Source organism: Magallana gigas, chromosome 7 (genome assembly GCF_963853765.1).
Source record: "Magallana gigas chromosome 7, xbMagGiga1.1, whole genome shotgun sequence".
Classification (NCBI taxonomy): Eukaryota; Metazoa; Mollusca; class Bivalvia; order Ostreida; family Ostreidae; genus Magallana; species Magallana gigas.
In genome coordinates, this window is record NC_088859.1 from 53,067,750 (window position 1) to 53,090,480 (window position 22,731).

Sequence of the window (22,731 nt, forward strand, 5' to 3'; positions counted from 1 at the left end):
GTCCGATGGGCCTGGTGTGACAATATATGTTATATTTCAATGTGTATATGTTCAGTTGAAACACACGTCACTATAATAAAGTATTAACTTACGTACTTACAGTATCACATCATTTTTTTTCAATATCTTTTATCAGTTGATGCTTTCAAAGAACCCGATTCTTTCGTTTTCTTGGCGTCCATTGGCGGCGTGGCAGTGAAGACAACGGGTGGAGTAGTAGCACCTGTGTCTGGTATCTGTGATACAATACATGTACCTATGTCAGGTATATGTGATACAATACCTGTGTCAGGTATCTGTGATACAATACCTATGCAACAATATTAAGGTTATGCACGTCTCTTTTTTATGCATATGTTCTGAAAATCCTTACCCGCTCAGTGTAGAAAGTAAAAAAAAAACACCATAAAAAATGCGTACAATTTTGTTTTTTCAGTTTTTCATTCATTACATCTTTATCATTTTTTAACCGAATGAGTAAATATTCTACGAATTCTTCCTGTTTACATTAGAAACTAAACTTCGCCTTTTTTTTTTCAACGAGTAAGAAACAAGTTAATGTGGATGACCGTTCATTATATTCAAAATGCTTTCACAGATTTAGAATTTTCAACTTTTACACAATTTGACCAAAATTATGTTTTTTTGTTTTTTTTGAAAGGTAAAAGTTGTAAAAGCCCGAGCGGGATTCGAATAATGACAAATACAATGAAGGCTGAAACAGTTGGGAAAGAAAAGAAATTAAAATTATACTTGATTTTATTGTTGATTTCGATAGGAAGTGTGGACCACAATATGAAGGTGTCCCAGGCCGTAATATCTTTGGTTGGCACGGATGTGTATGATACAAAATAAATCCCACTTTCAGCATTTTCGCAAAATAATGGTTTTCGGTAAAAACCGCTTTTTACGTTGTGTATACCAAAAAGCTTGCTAAGGTGCACTTTCCAGGGTTCATATGATTCTGGTGTTTTTAAAATTCCCGCCGTCATCGAACTACGTATGAACATGACGCACAAACATTTCTCTATTGTTCATGTTGTACATCGCTTTTTGATGACAGTACCGGCATTGACTACAGTGTACAGCATGATGCAGATGACTCTTCGCTTCTTTGATTGTACTAGATCAACACAGAGAAAACCCTACTTAAGGTGAGTGAAATACAATGTATCCTCCGATTGTTTATATATTACATGATGAAACGTTAACTTTCAACCAGTAAACAGATCTAAACACATACGTTGATTCAAATAATCGATATTTAAATTTCCAATACAAAAAGTTAGATAACCCGTGCAGGTAATTGTTCGACTACATTTGAATCGATTCGTCTTTCTTTGATTTGTAGAGATGAATGTGCGGCACTGTAGGCTCCTGTTACAGGGACTGTCCTGTCTGAGAGATGAGGGGAAGCACGCCGATTTTAACCTGGTCTATGGGGACGCAAGGACTCCATGTCACAAAGTTGTGCTGGCCGTTTACTCTCAAAGGATGCTGGGTACCTGCCTCCAGTCGTCAGTTAATTTCTTGGAGATGGAGAATAATCCCGAGTACCTCATGGAGAAGCTGTACCACTGGACGAACGTCGGGCTCGAAGATCTCGACGTCAAAATGTCGAGGGCAGCCGACGAACTCGATATAGAATTTCTTGTAAAATCAAAACAAGTTCAAGTCATACAAAGTCGTCTTGACATCATGGAAAGGGCGCGACTGAGGGTGTTCTCGGAGCAGCTACTGGAACTGTGGAGGAATGAAGTACTTACTGACGTAATACTCGAAGTGGGCGGGGCCAGCTTCCGGTGCCATAGACCCGTCCTAGCGGCAATGTCTGGGTACTTCGACGCAATGTTTTCGTCGGGCATGAAGGAATCCGAAGACCATATTGCAATAGAGTTACACGGATTTGATAAACATGTCGTAGAAAATATACTATCTTATATCTATACAGGGAAGGCGGACATAGACAATGCAAATGCCGATCTCATGTTTGCGGCCTCGGTATATTTTCAGATAAAGCCATTAAGAAATCTTTGTGAGAGGTTCCTTTGCACACATACAGATGTAGACAACTGTGTGGATGTCCTAGCTCTAGCAGAATGCTACAGCTGTAAAAACCTGGCAGATAATATATTAAATTTTATAAAAGAAAATATCGTAGAATTGCTTGGTAAGAAATCCTTTCAGAAGTTGAATTCTCATACACTTCAGGAACTAATATCAAGCGATGATCTCATTGTACCGGGAGAGGAGGGCGTGTTGAACCTGATTCTCCAATGGTTTGACAGACAGGACAATCAATCCGAAGAATCTCTGTCTTCCCTGCTTTACCATGTCCGGTGTTCCCAAATCAGGAGGGAAACCCGCCAGAGGATCTGTGGGACAAACCCCCACTTGGCGAAATACTCCTCCTGTCAGACACGACTGCTGCAGGTCGACGAGCATATGACATCAGATTCATACAGAAACGACCACGTGCTCCTGGTTGTGAGACCTAATCACTTCTCTGATGACGTCGACATCGTCTGCTACAGTTTTATGCAGTCCGCCTGGTTCGCGCTGAACCAGATTACCAACTTTAACCCGGGGGGAAGTCCGGGTATATGTTTCCATGACAACTGTGTTTACATATCGGGGGGCTCGGGAAATCTTAACAACTTTGTCAAATACGATTGTCGCAGCAATGACTGGACATTCTTGCAAAGGATGGGCTTTCGGCGATTTGGTCACTGTATGTGTGGAGTAGGAGAGGACATTTTTGTCATCGGTGGAAAGTCAATGCCCAACGACACGTTCAATACTATTCAGAAATACAGCATTGGTAAGGGTGCTTGGTCAAAAGAAGGGGAGCTCTGCATCCCGGTGTCGGACGCCTCCTGCGCATGCGTTGCTTCCCAGATCCTGATTTTTGGCGGCTCCCAGAGCATTGTCACCTTTTCACACGCCATACAATGCTATGATCTGAAAACTAGAACTTGCACGGAAATTGGTTCCTTTCCAAAAGGCGTCCTGACCGGAATAATGAGGATCTGTTCTAACGAGGAATATTTCTTCCACGTCACTGCCGAGGGGAAGCTTCTACAGTCCAGCAGAACAGACCCCTATGAGTCCGCGCCCGAGCTTATCGGGACCATTTCACAGAGGCTGATGATGACGGCGTACTCTGTGGTGTACTACAAAGGAAGCGTTCTCCTGGTCAGCGACACAAAAACAGCTCAGAGAGAGGCCAAGGTCATCCGATACAGCGTCACAGAAACCAAGCAGCTGCAATGTGACATCAAGAAACTGCCCTTCCCACCAGATTCCAACCAATACTTTGCTGTGGTGGTAAATATAAACAAAAGACACCTTAGTCTACCGATCATGACTTAGTGAACTCTGGGTCCATGTATATGGAATTAAATGATTATCAAATACTTAAGATGTTCTATTCAGTTAAATGTTTTTGTATGATTCCTGAATGTGTCAGCAGCAGATTTTTAAGGACTATCAGTCCCTATACATTAAAATGGTTTACATAATAAACAGTTTTTGTCAATTTAGTGTACTATAACTTCCGAGATAATTCTACTGTTAATTGTCTTTAGTAAATAGATATGTTTATATTTATTCACCAATCAAGGACCTTCAAGGGCTTTACAATAAAAACAATGATAATATAATCATGATTATAGCTAATAATGGATAAAATACATGGATGGAAAGAATGTCCAGGTCCACATTGCAGGCTTATTCTACTGCATGTAACATTATTTCTACATACAATAACATATGTGTCACAAGGAGCAAGATTATAACTACACTTATTCTACTGCATATAACATTATTTCTACTTACAATAATATATGTTTCACAAGGAGCAAGATTATAACTACATCTACACAATAACAAGAGTGTCAAAGAGCAGTGCATAATGCATATATAAATATTGCACTGGTTAAGGAAGCCTAGTCGGTTACAATGGGAGGTAAATCTGATCTATAAAACATATACCAGCACTGAGGTTGTCTTAGACATATGATGCAAGGGGATACATTTATTTGCAAGTACTGGGATGCATTCATATATGAGTGGTTATTGTTAAAAAATGTTCCCCCAAGCAGTACTTTAGAAATTAAACAGACACGTTACTAGTATATATCGCCCAGAATATGTGTGTATTCCATATACAATCATATATAGACAATCAATAACACGTGTGTTCAAACGATGTTTTCTATGGTTTTTAAAAACATGAACAAAAGTTGTTTTTTTTTAATTTTCAAAAATAATTTTTCATTTAAAACACAGTGTGTTTTTTACAACCAAAACACATTTTATACTTTCTCATAAAAAATAAATTCATATAAAATAAAAAAAAAAATGGGCAAATATTTTTCTTTAAACAACTAAATCATGTTTCAGATACGATGCTCCAACGATACATAGAACAAACTGTTGATGTAGCTTTCCACCTTAACATGTCATGTCGTAAATTCTGAGTTTAACGGGTGGCAGTAAATACAATATTTACAAGTTGTCATGTTGTAAATTTTGTATTCACTGCCACCCGGTAAACTCAAAATTTACAATATGATCCAGACATTTAAATAGAGTTATCCCGCTTTGAATCCTGTTGGAACGCGTAGAAATTAAATAGCGAGCCCAAGAAAGGTAGGTGCCGTGTAATCTAACCTGTTGTTAGGATATCTCCAATTTCTGTGGAGTTTGATTACAGTATTACAGTGCAAGCTAATCAGCTTGTTGTAGGGCATGTGAATTCTGTAGATGAAGTACGAGACAAGGGGGGGGGGGGGGGGGGGGGGGGTTTAACCGAGTTATCGATCTACGACTGTTGATTATAATCCTTGAGAACCTGCAAGTGATTGAGGTTACATCTGTTCTTTAAATCATCAGCAATGAACTGTAAAATGTTTTCAGGCATCAGTAATGATTTGTAAACAAGGAGACCTAAAAAAAAGGAACGCCTCTTTTGAGACGACTGTTCATGTTGGGACATCAGCTGTTTTTAAAATATTCTTTATAAACAACGTGGCATCGATGATACTTATACCTACTGTGCTGTGTTTGATAAATCATCAAAATTATCAATAAAGGGTGTGAGACATGCTTTGAAATGCGGATACAGATGTACATATATAGATCTAAGACTATCGTAGGTCAGCCGGGAACAATGATCAGTCTGACTCTATCCCAATCAATTCGGCTCCAAAGGTCGACAATTTCTTTGTTTACATGTTTGGTTTAGTCTTTTAAATTTTCATTCAAGAGCATTTCTTTTATCTGTTTTCACTTGCTACACAACTCAAACAGCTACGGACAATATTAGAAACCTGAATCATTGACAATTAAAATCTTTGTCATTCTTTGAGCCCAGTAAAAAAGGGAAATCAACATTTATTGAACTTTGATGCATGTTACATGATTTAGCTGTCGAACAGTCGGCTAACAAATCTAACGACGAATATTATAAGGAAATGATAACTGAACTTTGTACAGACCGAGAAATTGAAACCCTCATTGGAGGTACAAATTGTATATGCTCCATTATCGGAAACTGTGGACATAATGACTGAAAGTATTTACTAATTTTATCAACTGTCAAATTACAAACCAAATCTATACAAACTAGACAGAGTCTTTGTCAGTGCCCATCCTCTCTATAGAAACATTGAAGCCCCCCCCCCCCCCCCCCCCCCCCAAATGAAATAAATGAAAATTCACGTTAATGCGAACTTAAATGACTTTTACGTGCAATTCACGTGAAATTACATTTACAGGAGATAATATTAAAGAAAGTCTTATCTAGCGAGGGGAAATTCACGTGAAAATCATGTGAGAAAATATCACAAGAAATTATTGTAAAGTGAATTCTTTCAAGTAAAGTGTTACAAGAACTTACGATAATTTCCTGAAATTGTCAAAAATATATTCAATTATATATTACCAGCTGAGAGTTCTACTTAAATAAAAATTTATGACTGATATTATTTGTTATAAAACATACTTAAGTTATATTTATTTAAGTAGTATCCACAACTTGTCAACTGCCTTAAGATTCTGTCTGTCAGTCAATATAGGATTGTTCTTATTAAAAAGACATAATCATACACATTTTCAGTAGCATGAAATTAAATGACTTAGCAGACTCTTAAATTTGAGAATGTCTTCTACAAAACGTATGTCATGACGTTTTACAAGTGTAAAATGATGGCAGTACATGCGAACATTGACAGCCCTTTTACTTGTGTTTTTAGGTGCTATGGGACAGACAGAACCGGACCGTCTGAGGACTGATTACGTCACCGCCCTGTGCTCGGGGCTGCGGCAGCTGTACGAGTCCACCCAGTATAGTGATGTGGACATCGTTGTGGAACAGCGGACCTTCCACTCCCATCAGCTCCTCCTGGCGGCCATGTCACCTTACTTTGACGCCATGTTTACATCCGGGATGATAGAATCCCAAAATCGCATGGTCAACATCCAGAACGTCCCGAGCTCAACTTTCGATCTCATCCTGAAATTTATATACAGCGGGGAACTGGAGTTAGACGAGGACAATGTGGGGGATCTGCTGCAAGCGTCTGTCATGATGCAGATCAAGTGTCTAGTGGAGCGATGTGAGGAGTTCATGATTTCCAGGGTAGATACAGAGAACTGTCTAGGGACATGGAAGCTTGCCCAGGGGCACGGCTGTCACCTCTTAGCCCGAAAAGCCTTTAAATTCATTCTGCATTACTTTTTCGAAATCTGCCATACTGAGGATTTCAGAGCCCTGGACGTGTATGACGTCATCAGTATCATTAGTGATAACGATCTGAATGTCAAGGACGAGGAGATCGTCATGGAGACCGTATTTGACTGGGTTCACGCTGATCTCGATAACAGGAAGCAGCACATCGCAACTCTCTTCCCATATCTGAGACTTCCGCTGCTGCAACCTGAATATCTCCTGGAGGTCGTGGAACAAAACCCCCTGATTCAGAGCGAACAAGAGTGCAAAAATATTCTAGAGGAAGCTAAACGTTATCATCTACTTCCGGCTAGAAGACATGAGTTCGTATCTCCGCGACTTGTTTATCGCAATTCCGGTGATTTTGAAGAAGTTGTCGTCTGTATAGGCGGGAGTGACCACCGAGAACTTTCTACCAGGACTGTCACGTGCTGTAGGTCAAACATGACGTGGAACTACCTTGAACCTTTGCCCTATGACCCTGGTGTTGAATTTTCTACGTGTTCATATGGAAATGCAATATTTGTATCTGGTGGAAGCTCAAAACTTAAAGGAATGTTGTGTTACCATACTAACTGGAACACGTGGTCACGCTGTCAGCCGATGTTGCTAGGCAGACGACGTCATTCCATGGAGGCTGTCGGTGAATCAGTGTATGTGTTGGGAGGATATGATGACGGAAATGAGGAAGGGTTCCGGACTATATTAGCAATAGAGAAGTTTAAGCTGGTAGCTGGCGAATGGGAGGATTGTGGGTACCTTAGTACGCCGGTCCGGTCGGCTGCTTCCGCCGTTCATAGAGAAAAAATATTTCTGTTTGGTGGGGTAACTGGAGAGGACTATGATACTAAGATTGTTCAGTGCTTTGACACACGGCGAAACACGTGCACTGTTATATCTCAACTTCCGGTTTTCTGTAGATTGTCGTCTGCTCTAGCTTATCAAAAGAAAATCCTCATTATTTGTCCGGACGGGGAAATTCTGTCGTTTCAAGAAGGAGAAGCAGAATCTGTTGGAAGGATTCCGGGGTTCGAGCGTTATAGCTTTGGTTCAGTATTACAAGGCGATTCTGTGATAGTTTATGGCGGCATAAAGTCGTCAGAAGTATTTGATGACGTCATCTGTTTCAGCATCAATAACAAGACGTCTTCTCTAACAGGAACGTACATGCCCCAGAAGCTGTTTGGGTTTGGATGTGTGAAGTCGGTCATTCATAAGAAATACCTAGATAAACCTGTCTCTTGACCAACAAATACGCTATACCTGTTTCATGTGACTTTCTGACCAAGAAATATTGCAACATCTGTCTCCAGACCGAGAAATACAGCTTTTTCTTAGATTATCATTGGTGTGAGATCGGTTTGTTCAGTGTGAGAAAAAAAAATACGGAAACATCAGTACTGTATATGCTACATGACTGAGATATTATTATAATATCATATCATCATATAAAATTCAAATTATTGCAAATAAGTTCCTCTTTACTGGGATCAAATCATGAAGCAGCCGTGCAAGATACCAAAAATAAACGTTGCGTCTGCTTATGGGAAAATGACTTTGGACTTTCCTGATCCGATTCAGTGATGAATTAACTGTATGGTACATGTGTGATGTTCAAAAGTTTATTAAATAACCATAAATATGCATGCATTTATTTTGGTTCTTGATCTTATTCGCTCTCTCAGACTATATTTCATCTGACTGTCTTTTCTTGGCTTTTCTGTCTTCTTGTTTCCACGAGAATATTTCCTTTTTTCGAGGCAGTATGTGGAAGCATTAAATAGACCAATATGATTCGTTAATCCCACCAGTCCAATAGGTAGGGTGAATGAATGTAGAGCTATCCAGCAACCCGTAATCTCGGAGACTGACATTTTTATCCTGAGCACTCCTAAGCTTGTTTGAGTCTTCGATCAGGTCTCAAGGAAACATGACTGACCTCCTTGTTATTATCAAACAATTTATTTCCTCAAAGAAAAAACCCATTGGAATTTGACCCCAGCATGTTAATTTGGTGCCACCTACCAGAGAGAGGGTTATGTCGGGTTATAGCTCACAGATATAACAACAACTTTGGTACTTGTGAATAGTCACTATTCCAGTGTAAATGTATAGACTTGTACTGTAATTATAACGTAACGCTGCGACACGTTACATCAACAGCCGGCGACACACGCTGCTCAGTATAACGTACATCTATATGTTTCCATGACGGGTGAATTATGGCGTCCCTGACGTTGCTTGTTATCCATGTATGTTTCTACGTCTCTTGTGTCAAGGTAAGTTGACTGATTGATTGGGTGATTAAATTGATTGATTTTATCGATTGAATTACTAGTATTTGTTGATAGGTACATTGAAAAAAAAATCAATAAGTTAATGGACAAATAATAATAGCTAAGGTACACGTGGACTGATATTTGAAGAAGTGTATTATTAAATTGTATTTTGTTAATTGTACAAGTAAATGTACGTGTACATCCTATGTACCAATATATTTTATTATACTTTCATTTTAAATACTGAAATCTGATTGGTTTAGACACAATTGATAATCCGTTCTATTACCCTCAGCGTTAGCAACATACTTAGCAACGGGTAACACAACGAATTGTTACATGCGCGTAAATTATGCGCGGACGGTTCGCCGTGAAATTCGCGTCATTTCTATATAAAAGCAGTAAAAAACCTCTAAAATTAAGACATTCAGTATAATAAAATAAATAGTGCCTGTTTGGGAGAATAACAGTTCAAATTGACACCCCTCGAAAACCATTGTCAACTTCCGCTTCGCGTCGGTTGACAATGGTTTTCTCGGGGTGTCAATTTCAACTGTTACCCTCCCAAACAGGCACTATTTATAAAGTGTTGTCCTGTGCTCGTTCATATCCAAGAGAGACAAATAGAAACTAATTTGCATCAAATAAAATGGAATAATTGTATAAAGTTCGATTTCTTGTTTTTGCAGGCTTTTTTCTGCAAAAAGGATATAATTTGTTCAGGTATGATACGTTCATCAAGTTTATAAAAGTCTTTTGTTAAATGAATAAAAATATGCAACAGTATTACAATAAAAGGCAAGTATAGGAAATTACGACGTATATTATTCCAATGTTAAGGTATGTTTATTTCCATAATGTGTAGAACTATGAATGGTAGTTTTTCAGACGTATAGAACAAGTAGGTTATCACAATGAATAGAAATACAATTAACAGGGGAGTTATCACAATGTATAGAAATACAATTAACAGGTGAGTTATCAAAATATATAGAAATACAATGAATAGGTGAGTTATCAAAATGTATAGAAATACAATTAACAGGGGAGTTATCACAATGTATAGAAATACAATTAACAGGTGAGTTATCACAATGTATAGAAATACAGTTGACAGGTGAGTTATCACAATGTATAGAAATACAATTAACAGGTGAGTAATCACAATGTATAGAAATACAATTAACAGGTGAGTTATCAAAATGTATAGAAATACAATTAACAGGTAAGTTATCATATTGTATAGAAATACAATTAACAGGTAAGTCATCACAATGTATAGAAATACAGTTAACAGGTGAGTTATCACAATGTATAGAAATACAATTAACAGGTAAGTTATCACACTGTATAGAAATACAGTTAACAGGTGAGTTATCATATTGTATAGAAATACAATTAACAGGTAAGTTATCACAATGTATAGAAATACAATTAACAGGTGAGTTATCACAATGTATAGAAATACAATTAACAGGTGAGTTATCAAAATGTATAGAAATACAATTAACAGGTAAGTTATCACAATGTATAGAAATACAATTAACAGGTGAGTTATCACAATGTACAGAAATACAGTTAACAGGTGAGTTATCATAATGTATAGAAATACAATTAACAGGTAAGGTATCACACTGTATAGAAATACAGTTAACAGGTGAGTTTTCACATTGTATAGAAATACAATTAACAGGTAAGTTATCACAATGTATAGAAATACAATTAACAGGTAAGTTATCACAATGTATAGAAATACAATAAACAGGTAAGTTATCACACTGTATAGAAATACAATTATCAGGTGGTTATCACAATGTATAGAAATACAGTTAACAGGTGAGTTATCACACTGTATAGAAATACAGTTGACAGGTGAGTTATCATATTGTATAGAAATACAGTTAACAGGTGAGTTATCACACTGTATAGAAATACAGTTGACAGGTGAGTTATCACACTGTATAGAAATACAATTAACAGGTAAGTTATCAAAATGTATAGAAATACAATTAACAGGTAAGTTATCACAATGTATAGAAATACAATTAACAGGGGAGTTATCACACTGTATAGAAATACAATTAACAGGTAAGTTATCATATTGTATAGAAATACAATTAACAGGTAAGTTATCATATTGTATAGAAATACAGTTAACAGGTGAGTTATCACAATGTATAGAAATACAATTAACAGGTAAGTTATCATATTGTATAGAAATACAATTAACAGGGAAGTTATCACACTGTATAGAAATACAATTAACAGGGAAGTTATCACAATGTATAGAAATACAATTAACAGGTAAGTTATCACAATGTATAGAAATACAATTAACAGGGGAGTTATCACACTGTATAGAAATACAATTAACAGGTAAGTTATCATATTGTATAGAAATACAATTAACAGGTAAGTCATCACAATGTATAGAAATACAGTTAACAGGTGAGTTATCACAATGTATAGAAATACAATTAACAGGTAAGTTATCACACTGTATAGAAATACAGTTAACAGGTAAGTTATCACAATGTATAGAAATACAATTAACAGGTAAGTTATCACAATGTATAGAAATACAATAAACAGGTAAGTTATCACACTGTATAGAAATACAATTATCAGGTGGTTATCACAATGTATAGAAATACAGTTAACAGGTGAGTTATCACACTGTATAGAAATACAGTTGACAGGTGAGTTATCATATTGTATAGAAATACAGTTAACAGGTGAGTTATCACACTGTATAGAAATACAGTTGACAGGTGAGTTATCACACTGTATAGAAATACAATTAACAGGTAAGTTATCAAAATGTATAGAAATACAATTAACAGGTAAGTTATCACAATGTATAGAAATACAATTAACAGGGGAGTTATCACACTGTATAGAAATACAATTAACAGGTAAGTTATCATATTGTATAGAAATACAATTAACAGGTAAGTTATCATATTGTATAGAAATACAGTTAACAGGTGAGTTATCACAATGTATAGAAATACAATTAACAGGTAAGTTATCATATTGTATAGAAATACAATTAACAGGGAAGTTATCACACTGTATAGAAATACAATTAACAGGGAAGTTATCACAATGTATAGAAATACAATTAACAGGTAAGTTATCACAATGTATAGAAATACAATTAACAGGGGAGTTATCACACTGTATAGAAATACAATTAACAGGTAAGTTATCATATTGTATAGAAATACAATTAACAGGTAAGTCATCACAATGTATAGAAATACAGTTAACAGGTGAGTTATCACAATGTATAGAAATACAATTAACAGGTAAGTTATCACACTGTATAGAAATACAGTTAACAGGTGAGTTATCATATTGTATAGAAATACAATTAACAGGTAAGTTATCACAATGTATAGAAATACAATTAACAGGTGAGTTATCACAATGTATAGATATACAATTAACAGGTAAGTTATCACAATGTATAGAAATACAATTAACAGGTGGTTATCACAATGCATAGAAATACATTAAACAGGTAAGTTATAATTACAATGTATAGAAATGCAATTTACAGGCAATTTATTACAATGACTGATAGTTTAGTACAAATGAATTAAAGATTTGCGCAAGAGCTTTTTAAAAAACACTTGACCTGTTGCTTTTTCTTTAAAATAAATATATACTCCATATATATATTGTACTGTGTTACCATTACGTCAAAGTGGTTTCCTTTCCCTCCTACCTAACGTTTGGAATGGTCCGATATATGTTACATATTTTTATTAATTAGAGTTCCCCCTTTCCTTTTTGATTAGTTTAAGCACAGTTCAATTACAATTCCCCACTCCCCACACACACGCACGAAAACGGCTGAACAAGTTCCATACTACACTGTATTCAAATACGGATGGTAATGACCCATTTAGTCCCTAGCTGCAGGGACTGAATATGTCTCTTTGAACTATATATTCCACCTTAATCATAGGGAATAAACTTTTTTTTATTATTCACCGAGTAAGAAGGACGGTAGAGACTATCACCTTTCTGTGAGGATTTAAGCAAAAGATAAATTCACACCTTATATTAAATGTATGTTTCCTTATTGGTTTTAAATAAATAAAGGATTAGATAAGACATTGAGGGATTTTCGTGGAATCAATAAATGATTGTGATTATTTAACGTTTACCCCCCCCCCCCCCCCCTCTAAGAATCTACGCCGTGTGTGCAGTTCTAGCTATACCCGGAGTCTTCGTAAGAATTGTTTTGTACAGTTCAAGAAAATCTTTTGTTTTTATGGCATTGATAAATAGCCAAAGGTACAATGTTTATACTACATGTATTCAAAACAATAGCCACTTCTACCCGTTACTCTTTCTAATTTAACTATGTAGGCCATCAGTTCTGCTGCAATGATGATACAGAGTGTTGTAACCTCACTGAAGTCCACAAACTCTGGTGTAAGTAAATTCTACGATATGTTTCTAAGCAATACAAAGGTATTACACTAATGTTTCACTGAAGTCCACAAACTCTGGTGTAAGTAAATCCTACGATATGTTTCTAAGCAATACAAAGGTATTACACTAATGTTTCACTGAAGTCTAGAATCTCTGGTGTAAGCAATTTTAGGATATGTAGAATTTTTTAAGTAGTAAGCACACTTTTTTTTAAAATAAAACTTTTTTTTATCCTAGTCAAATGTCTGTTAAAAGTATATGTGGCGTATTTTTTCATGCTAAAATATTTGATTGTTTTATTTATTTAAATATGTTATTTAAAGATATCTTCACAATGAATTACGCAGTTTATATCAATCGGGTTAAAAAGATATAGAAATTAACATATGATTTTTATAATTATTTTCGCGTCCACAATAAATGCAGCATTTGAATAAATCCCGCCTTATATCGGCCACGTGATACCACGCTCAGTCTATCACAGCAATTATGGCGACGACGAGAAAGATAGGTATACCCGTAATACCGTTTCAGTTTGACAGATTTGACCAAGACAGAAAAAAGAGACAGACTGCCAAGGATAGGAACAAAGGGAAGATTGTCATCGGAGACCATGTAGATTTGTGGAATAGGAATTAAAGCCGAATTAACACTTAGTTTAATAAGTTTTTATCATGAAGTTGTAGTGGTTTTGCTAGTCAGGTTCGTACGTGCTCCATGTGTTCCATGTCTTTACTTTATAAGTTACGAACCACAAGTGGATTTTCGTTTAGAGAAAATTTTGAGTAAACAAGAGGCCCATGGGGCCACATCGCTCACCTGAGCAACAATGGGCGTTCAAAAGATATTGTGCCATATGGTCCCTCGGTAGAAAAACAAAAAATAAATATTGTAAAGTATTCGAATTTTACACTTTTTTTGTATACATGTAATCTTTGACATTGTACCTTCATGAAATACTATTTTTTACCAGAATAAGAAAATTCTACGCAAGATATAAAACTAAACATTTGGTAGAGGTATACTGTTAAGTTGTTAACTTCCAAATCCCTATATTTTCGTTCTGCCCCCCCCCCCCCCCCACTTTGTAAAGCGATCAAAATATATGAGTGCATATAGTTACATTTTTTTCATCAACTACTCAGTACTTACTAGTTATTGTTTTAAAAAAAAATAATAGTTATTGTTTTTTATTTTAAAAACCCTACACGTATAGATGTGAAGAAGAAAATTGTACCTCAATGTGCTCAATTTCTCAAATTAAAAACATTCAAAAATTTTATTTGTCTTCTCCATTACAATTAAATGACTGTTATTTACTTCGCGTACAAACCAGGATAATTTTCCGCTGTGATATTCTTAGGAATAGCGATAATTACTTTATCCCCGCAACAGAAATGTGTCAGAAATATGGAAACTGTTTTAAAGATGTCGTTTTTATTTACTCGTGTCTGAAAAACTATCAAAATTGATGTAGATTTCACATTATTTATTGTATAAAGAGAAGGAGAGTAGATATATACAGAATACTGTGGAATCATTAAATTTCGTGGGGGCCAATTTTCGTGGATGACTTAAATTTTACAGATTCGTGGGGACGTAATTTCGTGTTTTCATATATATCTACAAAAGGGAATATGACTTTATTACCCTAATTCATCAATTCGTGAAGGATGTTATTTCGTGGATGAGAGGTACCCAAGAATTCCACGAAAAATGAGCCACCACGAAATCTAATGATTTCACAGTATCATTATTTTATTTTGTTTGTACAAGTATTTAACATACTCTAATTCATAGAGATTTTCTAATGTTCAACCAAAATTTCAGCGTCAATTGTAGAATTATAAGCAACATACAGAGCTCACAGTTCGCCTAGGTTTGATTCATATTTTGTTCACATGAGTTTATTACATTCAGCTTATGATTTTTAACTTGGTATTTCCTATTCAGCATTTAAAATGGAAAAAAAGAATGGCCTAAGATTTTATATTCTTTTATTCACTCAATACCAGTTCACTGGTATTTGAGGTTCAAAATCAGTTTATACAAATGTACACAAACACAGTGAAGGATCACATGTACAGTAGGAGTAATAATGACGAAAAAATGTTAAGTTTACAATACAATAAGATGTTAAAGTTGGTTTTTGAACGAACAGACTTTGAAAATTTTCTCAATAAATATTGACAAATTTTTTACTTTTTTAATCTTTAGTTTTTAAGATCTGTGTACAAACATAGAATTGTGAGCAAATCTCTGTATCTTGCTTATAATTTGAAGCTTAACACTCAAATATGGTTAGTTATTAGAAATTGAAAACAATTAAACACAAGAAACATTCACTATAACAAATAAAGAACACAATTTATTTTTTCGAAATGAATCATATAGATACATGTATATTCCTACATATTTCCGTCAGCAATGTCAAACTTTATTTAAATTGAATAAACTCGAGAAAATGCCGAGCATCGCAACAAAACCTATTGCATTAATCTACCATTACGCAAAAGATAATGCCGATCGAATTACCGGTAGAATGAATTGTATTTCATTATTTTTTAATACATCAGATTTTGCTTAATTTGCGCAGGTAAACAGTTAACTGTTTGATTTACCAAAGTCTCTGTTTGATTTGATACGTAAAAATCACGAAAAAATACAGACGATTGTTCCCAGGTTACAAGCAGAAATAATGAAAACGAAACGAAAATCGGAACAAGCTAACACCAACGTCATGTGTGAAAACTGTCAACGCATTGAAATATTTAGCCTCAATTTACTTCACAAAATCGGCAACGATATTTTTTGCATGTTTCAAAAATTTCCCTTCATACGCGAACTGTTGCACAACAAGCAAATTCATCATAGTCAGATCGACCCTTTTTCTTATAATGTCATGGCTGCTTTAAACAAAGAACCTCGTTTTAGATGTATGGAATACGAGTCTAGGTAAAATGGGTATGCAAACCCGGGCCGTGGCAAAATAAAAGCCAAGGCAGATCGACAATCGTCAATTCCAAATACGCATTATTTTGCAGCAATATTTACAGCGAATACAAATATACTAGTCCATCAAATATCCTGATATTTTAATGAGATTGGCAGATTAATATCTGCCAATCTTTGTTTTGCCCAGACCAAGTCTTGCCTACCCATTTTACCGGATGCCGGATTACCGGATGCCGAGCCCGAAGCTATTAAACTGATTGAAATACCCATTTCCTTTATTATTATTTTCGTAATAACTCAAATTTGACACAGAATTAGCACTTAATTTTTGCAATTTATATTTTCCTTCCCATAAGGATAATTTATGCTAAACTACGTTGAATTGGAATCAGTAGTTCTTGAGAAGAAGATTTTTAAAAATGCACCCCCCTTTTTCTACAGTTTCAAGGTTTTCTCCGCTTTGAATACAGATCGGACTTTTATTTTTGCAATTTATATTCGCCCTCACATAAGGATGCTTTGTGCCAAATTTGGTTGAAATTGGATAAGCGGTTTTAGAGAAGAAGTTCAAAATGTAAAAAGTTTACAGACGGACAGACAGACGGACAGACAGACGGACAGACAGACGGACAGACGGACGACGGACAAAATGTGATCAGAATAGCTCACTTGAGCTTTCAGCTCAGGTGAGCTAAAAATAAATAAACACTCTCAGTACAATCATGCATCCCTCAGGGAGAGGGGGTATTCTTTCATTTTCCGTGTCATTTATGATTAAATCGTGTCTCATCTTTATTACACATAATTAGCAATTTATATAGTTCTACATTAATGAATAACGGAATAAAAATGCTTCGGGTACCATCTGATATAAGAATTATTTGATTTAAGACATGAAAAACGTGATTCTAATTTGTAAACAAACTGTTCTTCCATCGTGTTTTCAATACTAGGTTTTCCCGCACTCATGCGCAGTGGCGTTACAAATGGCCGATCACATTAATATTCATCAGACGTGTAGCAAAGTTTAGAGACAAATAACTAAAGAAAGAACACGTTTTACGGGCCTAGAGTTTGTGAAACGTCTAATTATAAGAAGCATGATGTATATTTTTACTAAAACTCATGTCAAAATTTTTACTCCATATACGCCACATATACCTTTAAAGATAAAAAGTTACAATACATAAAAATGGATAGAGGGTATAATTATTTACGCAGGGTTCTTAACTTATCTTTCATCGTTTAAACTTAACTACTTTGTACCATCGTTCCAGGATCCTTTAACTTGACTCCCATCTTTCCAGGATTCTTTTACTTGACTTACATCGTTTCAGGATCCTTTAACTTGACATTCATCTTTCAAGAATCCTTTAACTTCACTAACATCGTTCCTGGGTCCTTTAACTAAACTATCATTGTTTCAGGATCCTTAAACTTAACTTTCATCGTTCCCTAGGATTCTTTAACTTAACTCTAATCATTGCAGGATCCTTTAAATTGCAGGATCCTTTAACTTATCCCTTATCATTGCAGGATCCTTTAACTTAACTCAAATCATTGCAGGATCCTTTAACTTAACTCTAATCATTGCAGGATCCTTTAACTTAAACCTAATCATTGCAGGATCCTTTAACTTGACTCTAATCCTTGCATGATCCTTTAACTTATCCCTTATCATTGCAGGATCCTTTAACTTAACTTTAATCATTGCAGAATCCTTTAACTTAACACTAATCATTGCATGATCCTTTAACTTAACTCTTATCATTGCAGGATCCTTTAACTTAAACCTAATCATTGCAGGATCCTTTAACTTGACTCTAATCCTTGCATGATCCTTTAACTTAACACTAATCATTGCAGGATCCTTTAACTTAACTCTAATCATTGCAGGATCCTTTAACTTAAAATCTAATCCTTGCATGATCCTTTAACTTGACTCTAATCCTTGCATGATCCTTTAACTTAACTCTAATCACTGCAAGATCCTTTAACTTGACTCTGTATGTTGCAAGATCCTTTAACTTTAACCTAATCATTGAAGGATCCTTTAACTTGACTCTAATCATTGCAGGATCCTTTAACTTAAACCTAATCATTGCAGGATCCTTTAACTTGACTCTAATCCTTGCATGATCCTTTAACTTAACTCTAATCATTGCATGATCCTTTAACTTGACTCTAATCATTGCAGGATCCTTTAACTTAACTCTATTCATTGCAGGATCGTTTAACTTGACTCTGTATGTTGCAAGATCCTTTAACTTAAACCTAATCATTGCAGGATCCTTTAACTTGACTCTAATCATAGCAGGATCCTTTAATTTTACTCTAATCATTGCAGGATCCTTTAACTTGACTCTAATCATTGCAGGATCCTTTAACTTAACTCTGATCATTGCAGGATCCTTTAACTTAACTCTGATAATTGCAGGATCTTTTAACTTAACTCTTATCATTGCAGGATCCTTTGACTTGACTCTGTATGTTGCAGGATCCTTTAACTTGACTCTGTATGTTGCAGGGTTCTGGTACGTGGTGGCGGTGGTTCTTTTCCTCATCTTTAACCTGGTCCTCGCCCTGTGTAGATTTAGGAGGACCAGTTCACTCCCCGACCTACAGGTACAGGCTGGTCGGCCGATGTACGGGAGTGTTACTCTACACCTACCACCCCCGCAGTACAACCCCCCTTCTCCGTACCAATCTGGAACACCTGACTAAGTATGATTTTATTTAAGTTAATATTGATTTCTATATACAGTTTTCGTGAAATCAGTTGATATCAATTGCATGAACGAATCGGACACTTGGCTAGCGAAGATGTATCTATTGAAGTTTTGTGTACACATGTGCTATACATTTGATTTATTAATGAATTGAATAATGCATGGCGTTACTTTATTGATATAAATGATCTTTTTTGTACTTGGACATGACATTTAATGATATATTAAATGACATTATTAGGTTTATACAATTATGATATATTTTGATATAACTGATGAATATTGGTATCACTGATGATGTATATGGTGATGTGAAAAAAAGTTTATATACATAATTCACGTATTTATATAAGCAACATTGATGTACAGTAGTCATACTAATATTTGATCAAATCTATCAAAAAGTCCATCGGGCTTTATTGGATTTGGTCACGCCCAGATCACCTCATAATTTCTGAAAAATGCATTTTTTTTTACTTTTCAAAATAGACACATTCCCCGCCATCGTACCGATGAAGAAGTGACAGAAATGCCAGAGAATATTTTTAAACAATTAAGCTATGATTTACTTTGGGGGATGCTCGCCGTGAAATTTGTTACCAATGTTGTAGTTGAGTGCATGTATTAGTTTTTTATATTTTAAATCTTAGCCCTGTGAATGTGTTGGTGTAATATTTGTATGGTCATTCTATTAATTATATAAATTACATTTTTAGCTGACTTGTTTATTTTTTATTTTAAATCGTTCTGTTTACAAATACTGAACATTAGAACATTGTTTGTGTTGTCTGATTGGTCTAGAGAGTAGTGGTTAGCGCTTCCTGTTTTAAATTTATGTACAAACTTGCAGAAAATAGGCTCTCAAGAACTCTTAGTCCTTCAATACAAACCTCTTGTGATGTATGGAGGGTAATCGTGTTCAAAAATCCAGACATGTAAACTTGTTAATCCGAATATGTAATCGTGTTGGTGTGTGAGTCTGAGTATGAATATGTGTAATTCTGATCGTGTAACCTATAAAACTCAGGGATAAACAGTTTAGAGTTAACCCCGCAGGCCTTCCATCTAATTTTTCCAACAGATGCTAATTGCAGCTGTAAAATGCTGTTGGTTATTTATATGTAACCTGCCACTATAATACACACTCTCCATCTGTAGTCTATGCATTTGTATTTCCGTTTTCTGAAATATCATGGCTGACATGTTGCAAATCAACAAATGTAAAGTCTACAAGTTTGTCGAATTTTGACATGACCATATATGGAAACAGTGACGTCACCGATTAAAAAAGGCTCGCTGCAGGTAAAGGCATGCCGTAATCGCCGGAATAGGGACGGAATAAATATAAAAAAATATAAGTTAGGCCAATAATCATATTATCTCTGGAAAACAACTTTATTTAGAAAGTATTATTTTTTGGAAAGTTATCGATAAGAAAAACAAAGAATTTAAAGACATTGGTTTTGAGATTTTGATTATTATGAGACATAAGAAGCGACACCCCCGGCCCCCTTTGAAAATAAATAAATAAAAATTCCAAAGACTAGGTTAATTAACTGTCGTGAAATTAAAATGGGTATAAATTATTTTTAAAAATGTTTTCATTTTGCATTGTCGGCAATATATAGGGAAAAAAGCCTATCATGCAGGTGAAAATTGGAATTTTTTAACATTTCAAGCAATTATTACGGGATATGAGCATGACGTCCTGAATGTCGATTCAATACAGACTCACTTTGTGAAATTGGTTGATAAAAAAATTCCGGAGAGCTATTATATTACAGCTTTACAGCCACTTGTGAACATGTACTGTTTGCCATAAAGCAACTACTTAATTTTGTAAAAGTATCGTCAATACGGTATATACATGTATTTTAAAATATTTTATGATTTAAACTTTAGCAGTTCACATACGATCAAATTCATCTGACCCACCCCGTTCCTTACTTTCAGAAATCCAATTTCCGAAGAAAAATCATAATTGCAAAAACATAAAGATACTTATCTAGTATACCATTACTATTTCTTCAAACCTTTCAATTTTTAACAAAACATGGTGCTTTAATTAATAATTATAAAACTTCTTTTTATTTATAACAGTTTTAGATTGTTTTATTATTTATCTTTCATTTGCACAACAAAATCATTTTGATATTTTTTAAAAAAAAGTATACATACATGTATAGTAACATACATTTTTCCGCAAAAAAATTACCAAATCTTTGCAGGTCGTTTCCGGTTATTAAAATGGTGAAAATGGCGGGCGGGCGGGCGGCTGCCAAAAGGGTACCCTCATTGTACGGATAACTCCTCCTACAGTTTTCAAGATAGGAAATTGTTCTTTTGCAGATCAATTGTACATATATCAGAGGTGTGCATATTGCTAGGATTTTGATTTCCAATAATTTATCGAAAAAATACTAGCTTTTGAACTTAGTCATTTTTTGGCAAAATATTGCATATAGGGTACCCTCATTGTACGGATAACTCCTCCTACAGTTTTAAAGATAGAAAGTTGTTCTTTTGCAGATCAATTGTACATATATTAGAGGTGTGCATATTGCTAGGATTTTGATTTCCGATAATTTATCGAAAAAATACTAGCTTTTGAACTTAGTCATTTTTTGGCAAAATATTGCATATAGGGTACCCTCATTGTACGGATAACTCCTCCTACAGTTCTCAAGATAGGAAATTGTTGTTTTGCAGATCAATTGTACATATATCAGAGGTGTGCATATTGCTAGGATTTTGATTTCTGATAATTTATGAAAAAAATACCAGCTTTTGAACTTAGTCATTTTTTGGCAAAATATTGCATATAGGGTACCCTCATTGTACGGATAACTCCTCCTACAGTTTTCAAGATAGGAAGTTGTTCTTTTGCAGATCAATTGTACATATATCAGAGGTGTGCATATTGCTAGGATTTTGATTTCTGATAATTTATGAAAAAAATACCAGCTTTTGAACTTAGTCATTTTTTGGCAAAATATTGCATATAGGGTACTCCATTTCACTGGATAGGGGTTGACATGGATTATGGATACAGTTCACATACCGGTAAAAGAAAACCCGGTTTGCTGTCACATTGACAGCTTTTCACTTGTTTATCCATTCCGGCGATTACAGCATGCCGTTTCCCCGCAGCAAGGCAGTTGCCATATAAGGTCATGTCAAAATTCGACAAACTTGTAGACTTTACATTTGTCAATGTGTATCATGTCAGATTGCTATTGCCGAGCCTGAAGACACAAATGCAGAAACTACAGACTGAAAGTGTGCATAGTTGCATGTTTAATTAACTTATGAAAATAATAAAGCTGCAAATTGTGCATCATGCGAAGGAACTGAGTCAAATCTTACACGTGTTTATGCCCGAGTTTTATAGGTTACACGATCAGAATTATACATATTCATACTCAGACTCACACAACAACACGATTACATATTCGGATTAACAAGTTTACATGTCTGGATTTTTGAACACGATTACCCTCCATAGTGATGAGGATATGACGAGGATAAGCATTTCCTAGAGCACTGTCCATTGATTGGACGCGAATATATCTTTATGGTTTTAATA

The 22,731-nt window shown here is 35.2% G+C and overlaps 2 protein-coding genes across 3 annotated transcripts; both read left to right on the forward strand.

Moving 5' to 3' along the window:
- The first annotated feature begins 1,040 nt into the window (after window positions 1–1,040).
- On the forward strand, window positions 1,041–8,381 carry LOC109617094 (uncharacterized). Its single transcript, XM_066065883.1, has 5 exons — window positions 1,041–1,154; window positions 1,352–3,371; window positions 4,718–4,772; window positions 5,442–5,526; window positions 6,258–8,381. Exons 2-5 carry the CDS (start codon window positions 1,354–1,356, stop codon window positions 7,976–7,978), a joined length of 3,879 nt encoding a protein of 1,292 aa, XP_065921955.1. The 5' UTR covers window positions 1,041–1,154; window positions 1,352–1,353; the 3' UTR covers window positions 7,979–8,381.
- A 153-nt stretch (window positions 8,382–8,534) lies between these two features.
- LOC105341271 (uncharacterized) lies at window positions 8,535–19,843 on the forward strand. 2 transcript variants are annotated; one of them, XM_020072555.3, is made up of 5 exons: window positions 8,535–9,012; window positions 9,702–9,735; window positions 13,396–13,461; window positions 18,944–19,140; window positions 19,635–19,842. In XM_020072555.3, exons 1-4 carry the CDS (start codon window positions 8,956–8,958, stop codon window positions 19,138–19,140), a joined length of 354 nt encoding a protein of 117 aa, XP_019928114.1. In that variant the 5' UTR covers window positions 8,535–8,955; the 3' UTR covers window positions 19,635–19,842. The 2 variants fall into 2 exon arrangements, with proteins under 2 accessions (XP_019928114.1, XP_065922639.1); XM_066066567.1 differs by lacking the exon at window positions 13,396–13,461 and having other exon boundaries at window positions 19,635–19,843.
- Window positions 19,844–22,731: the final 2,888 nt, after the last annotated feature.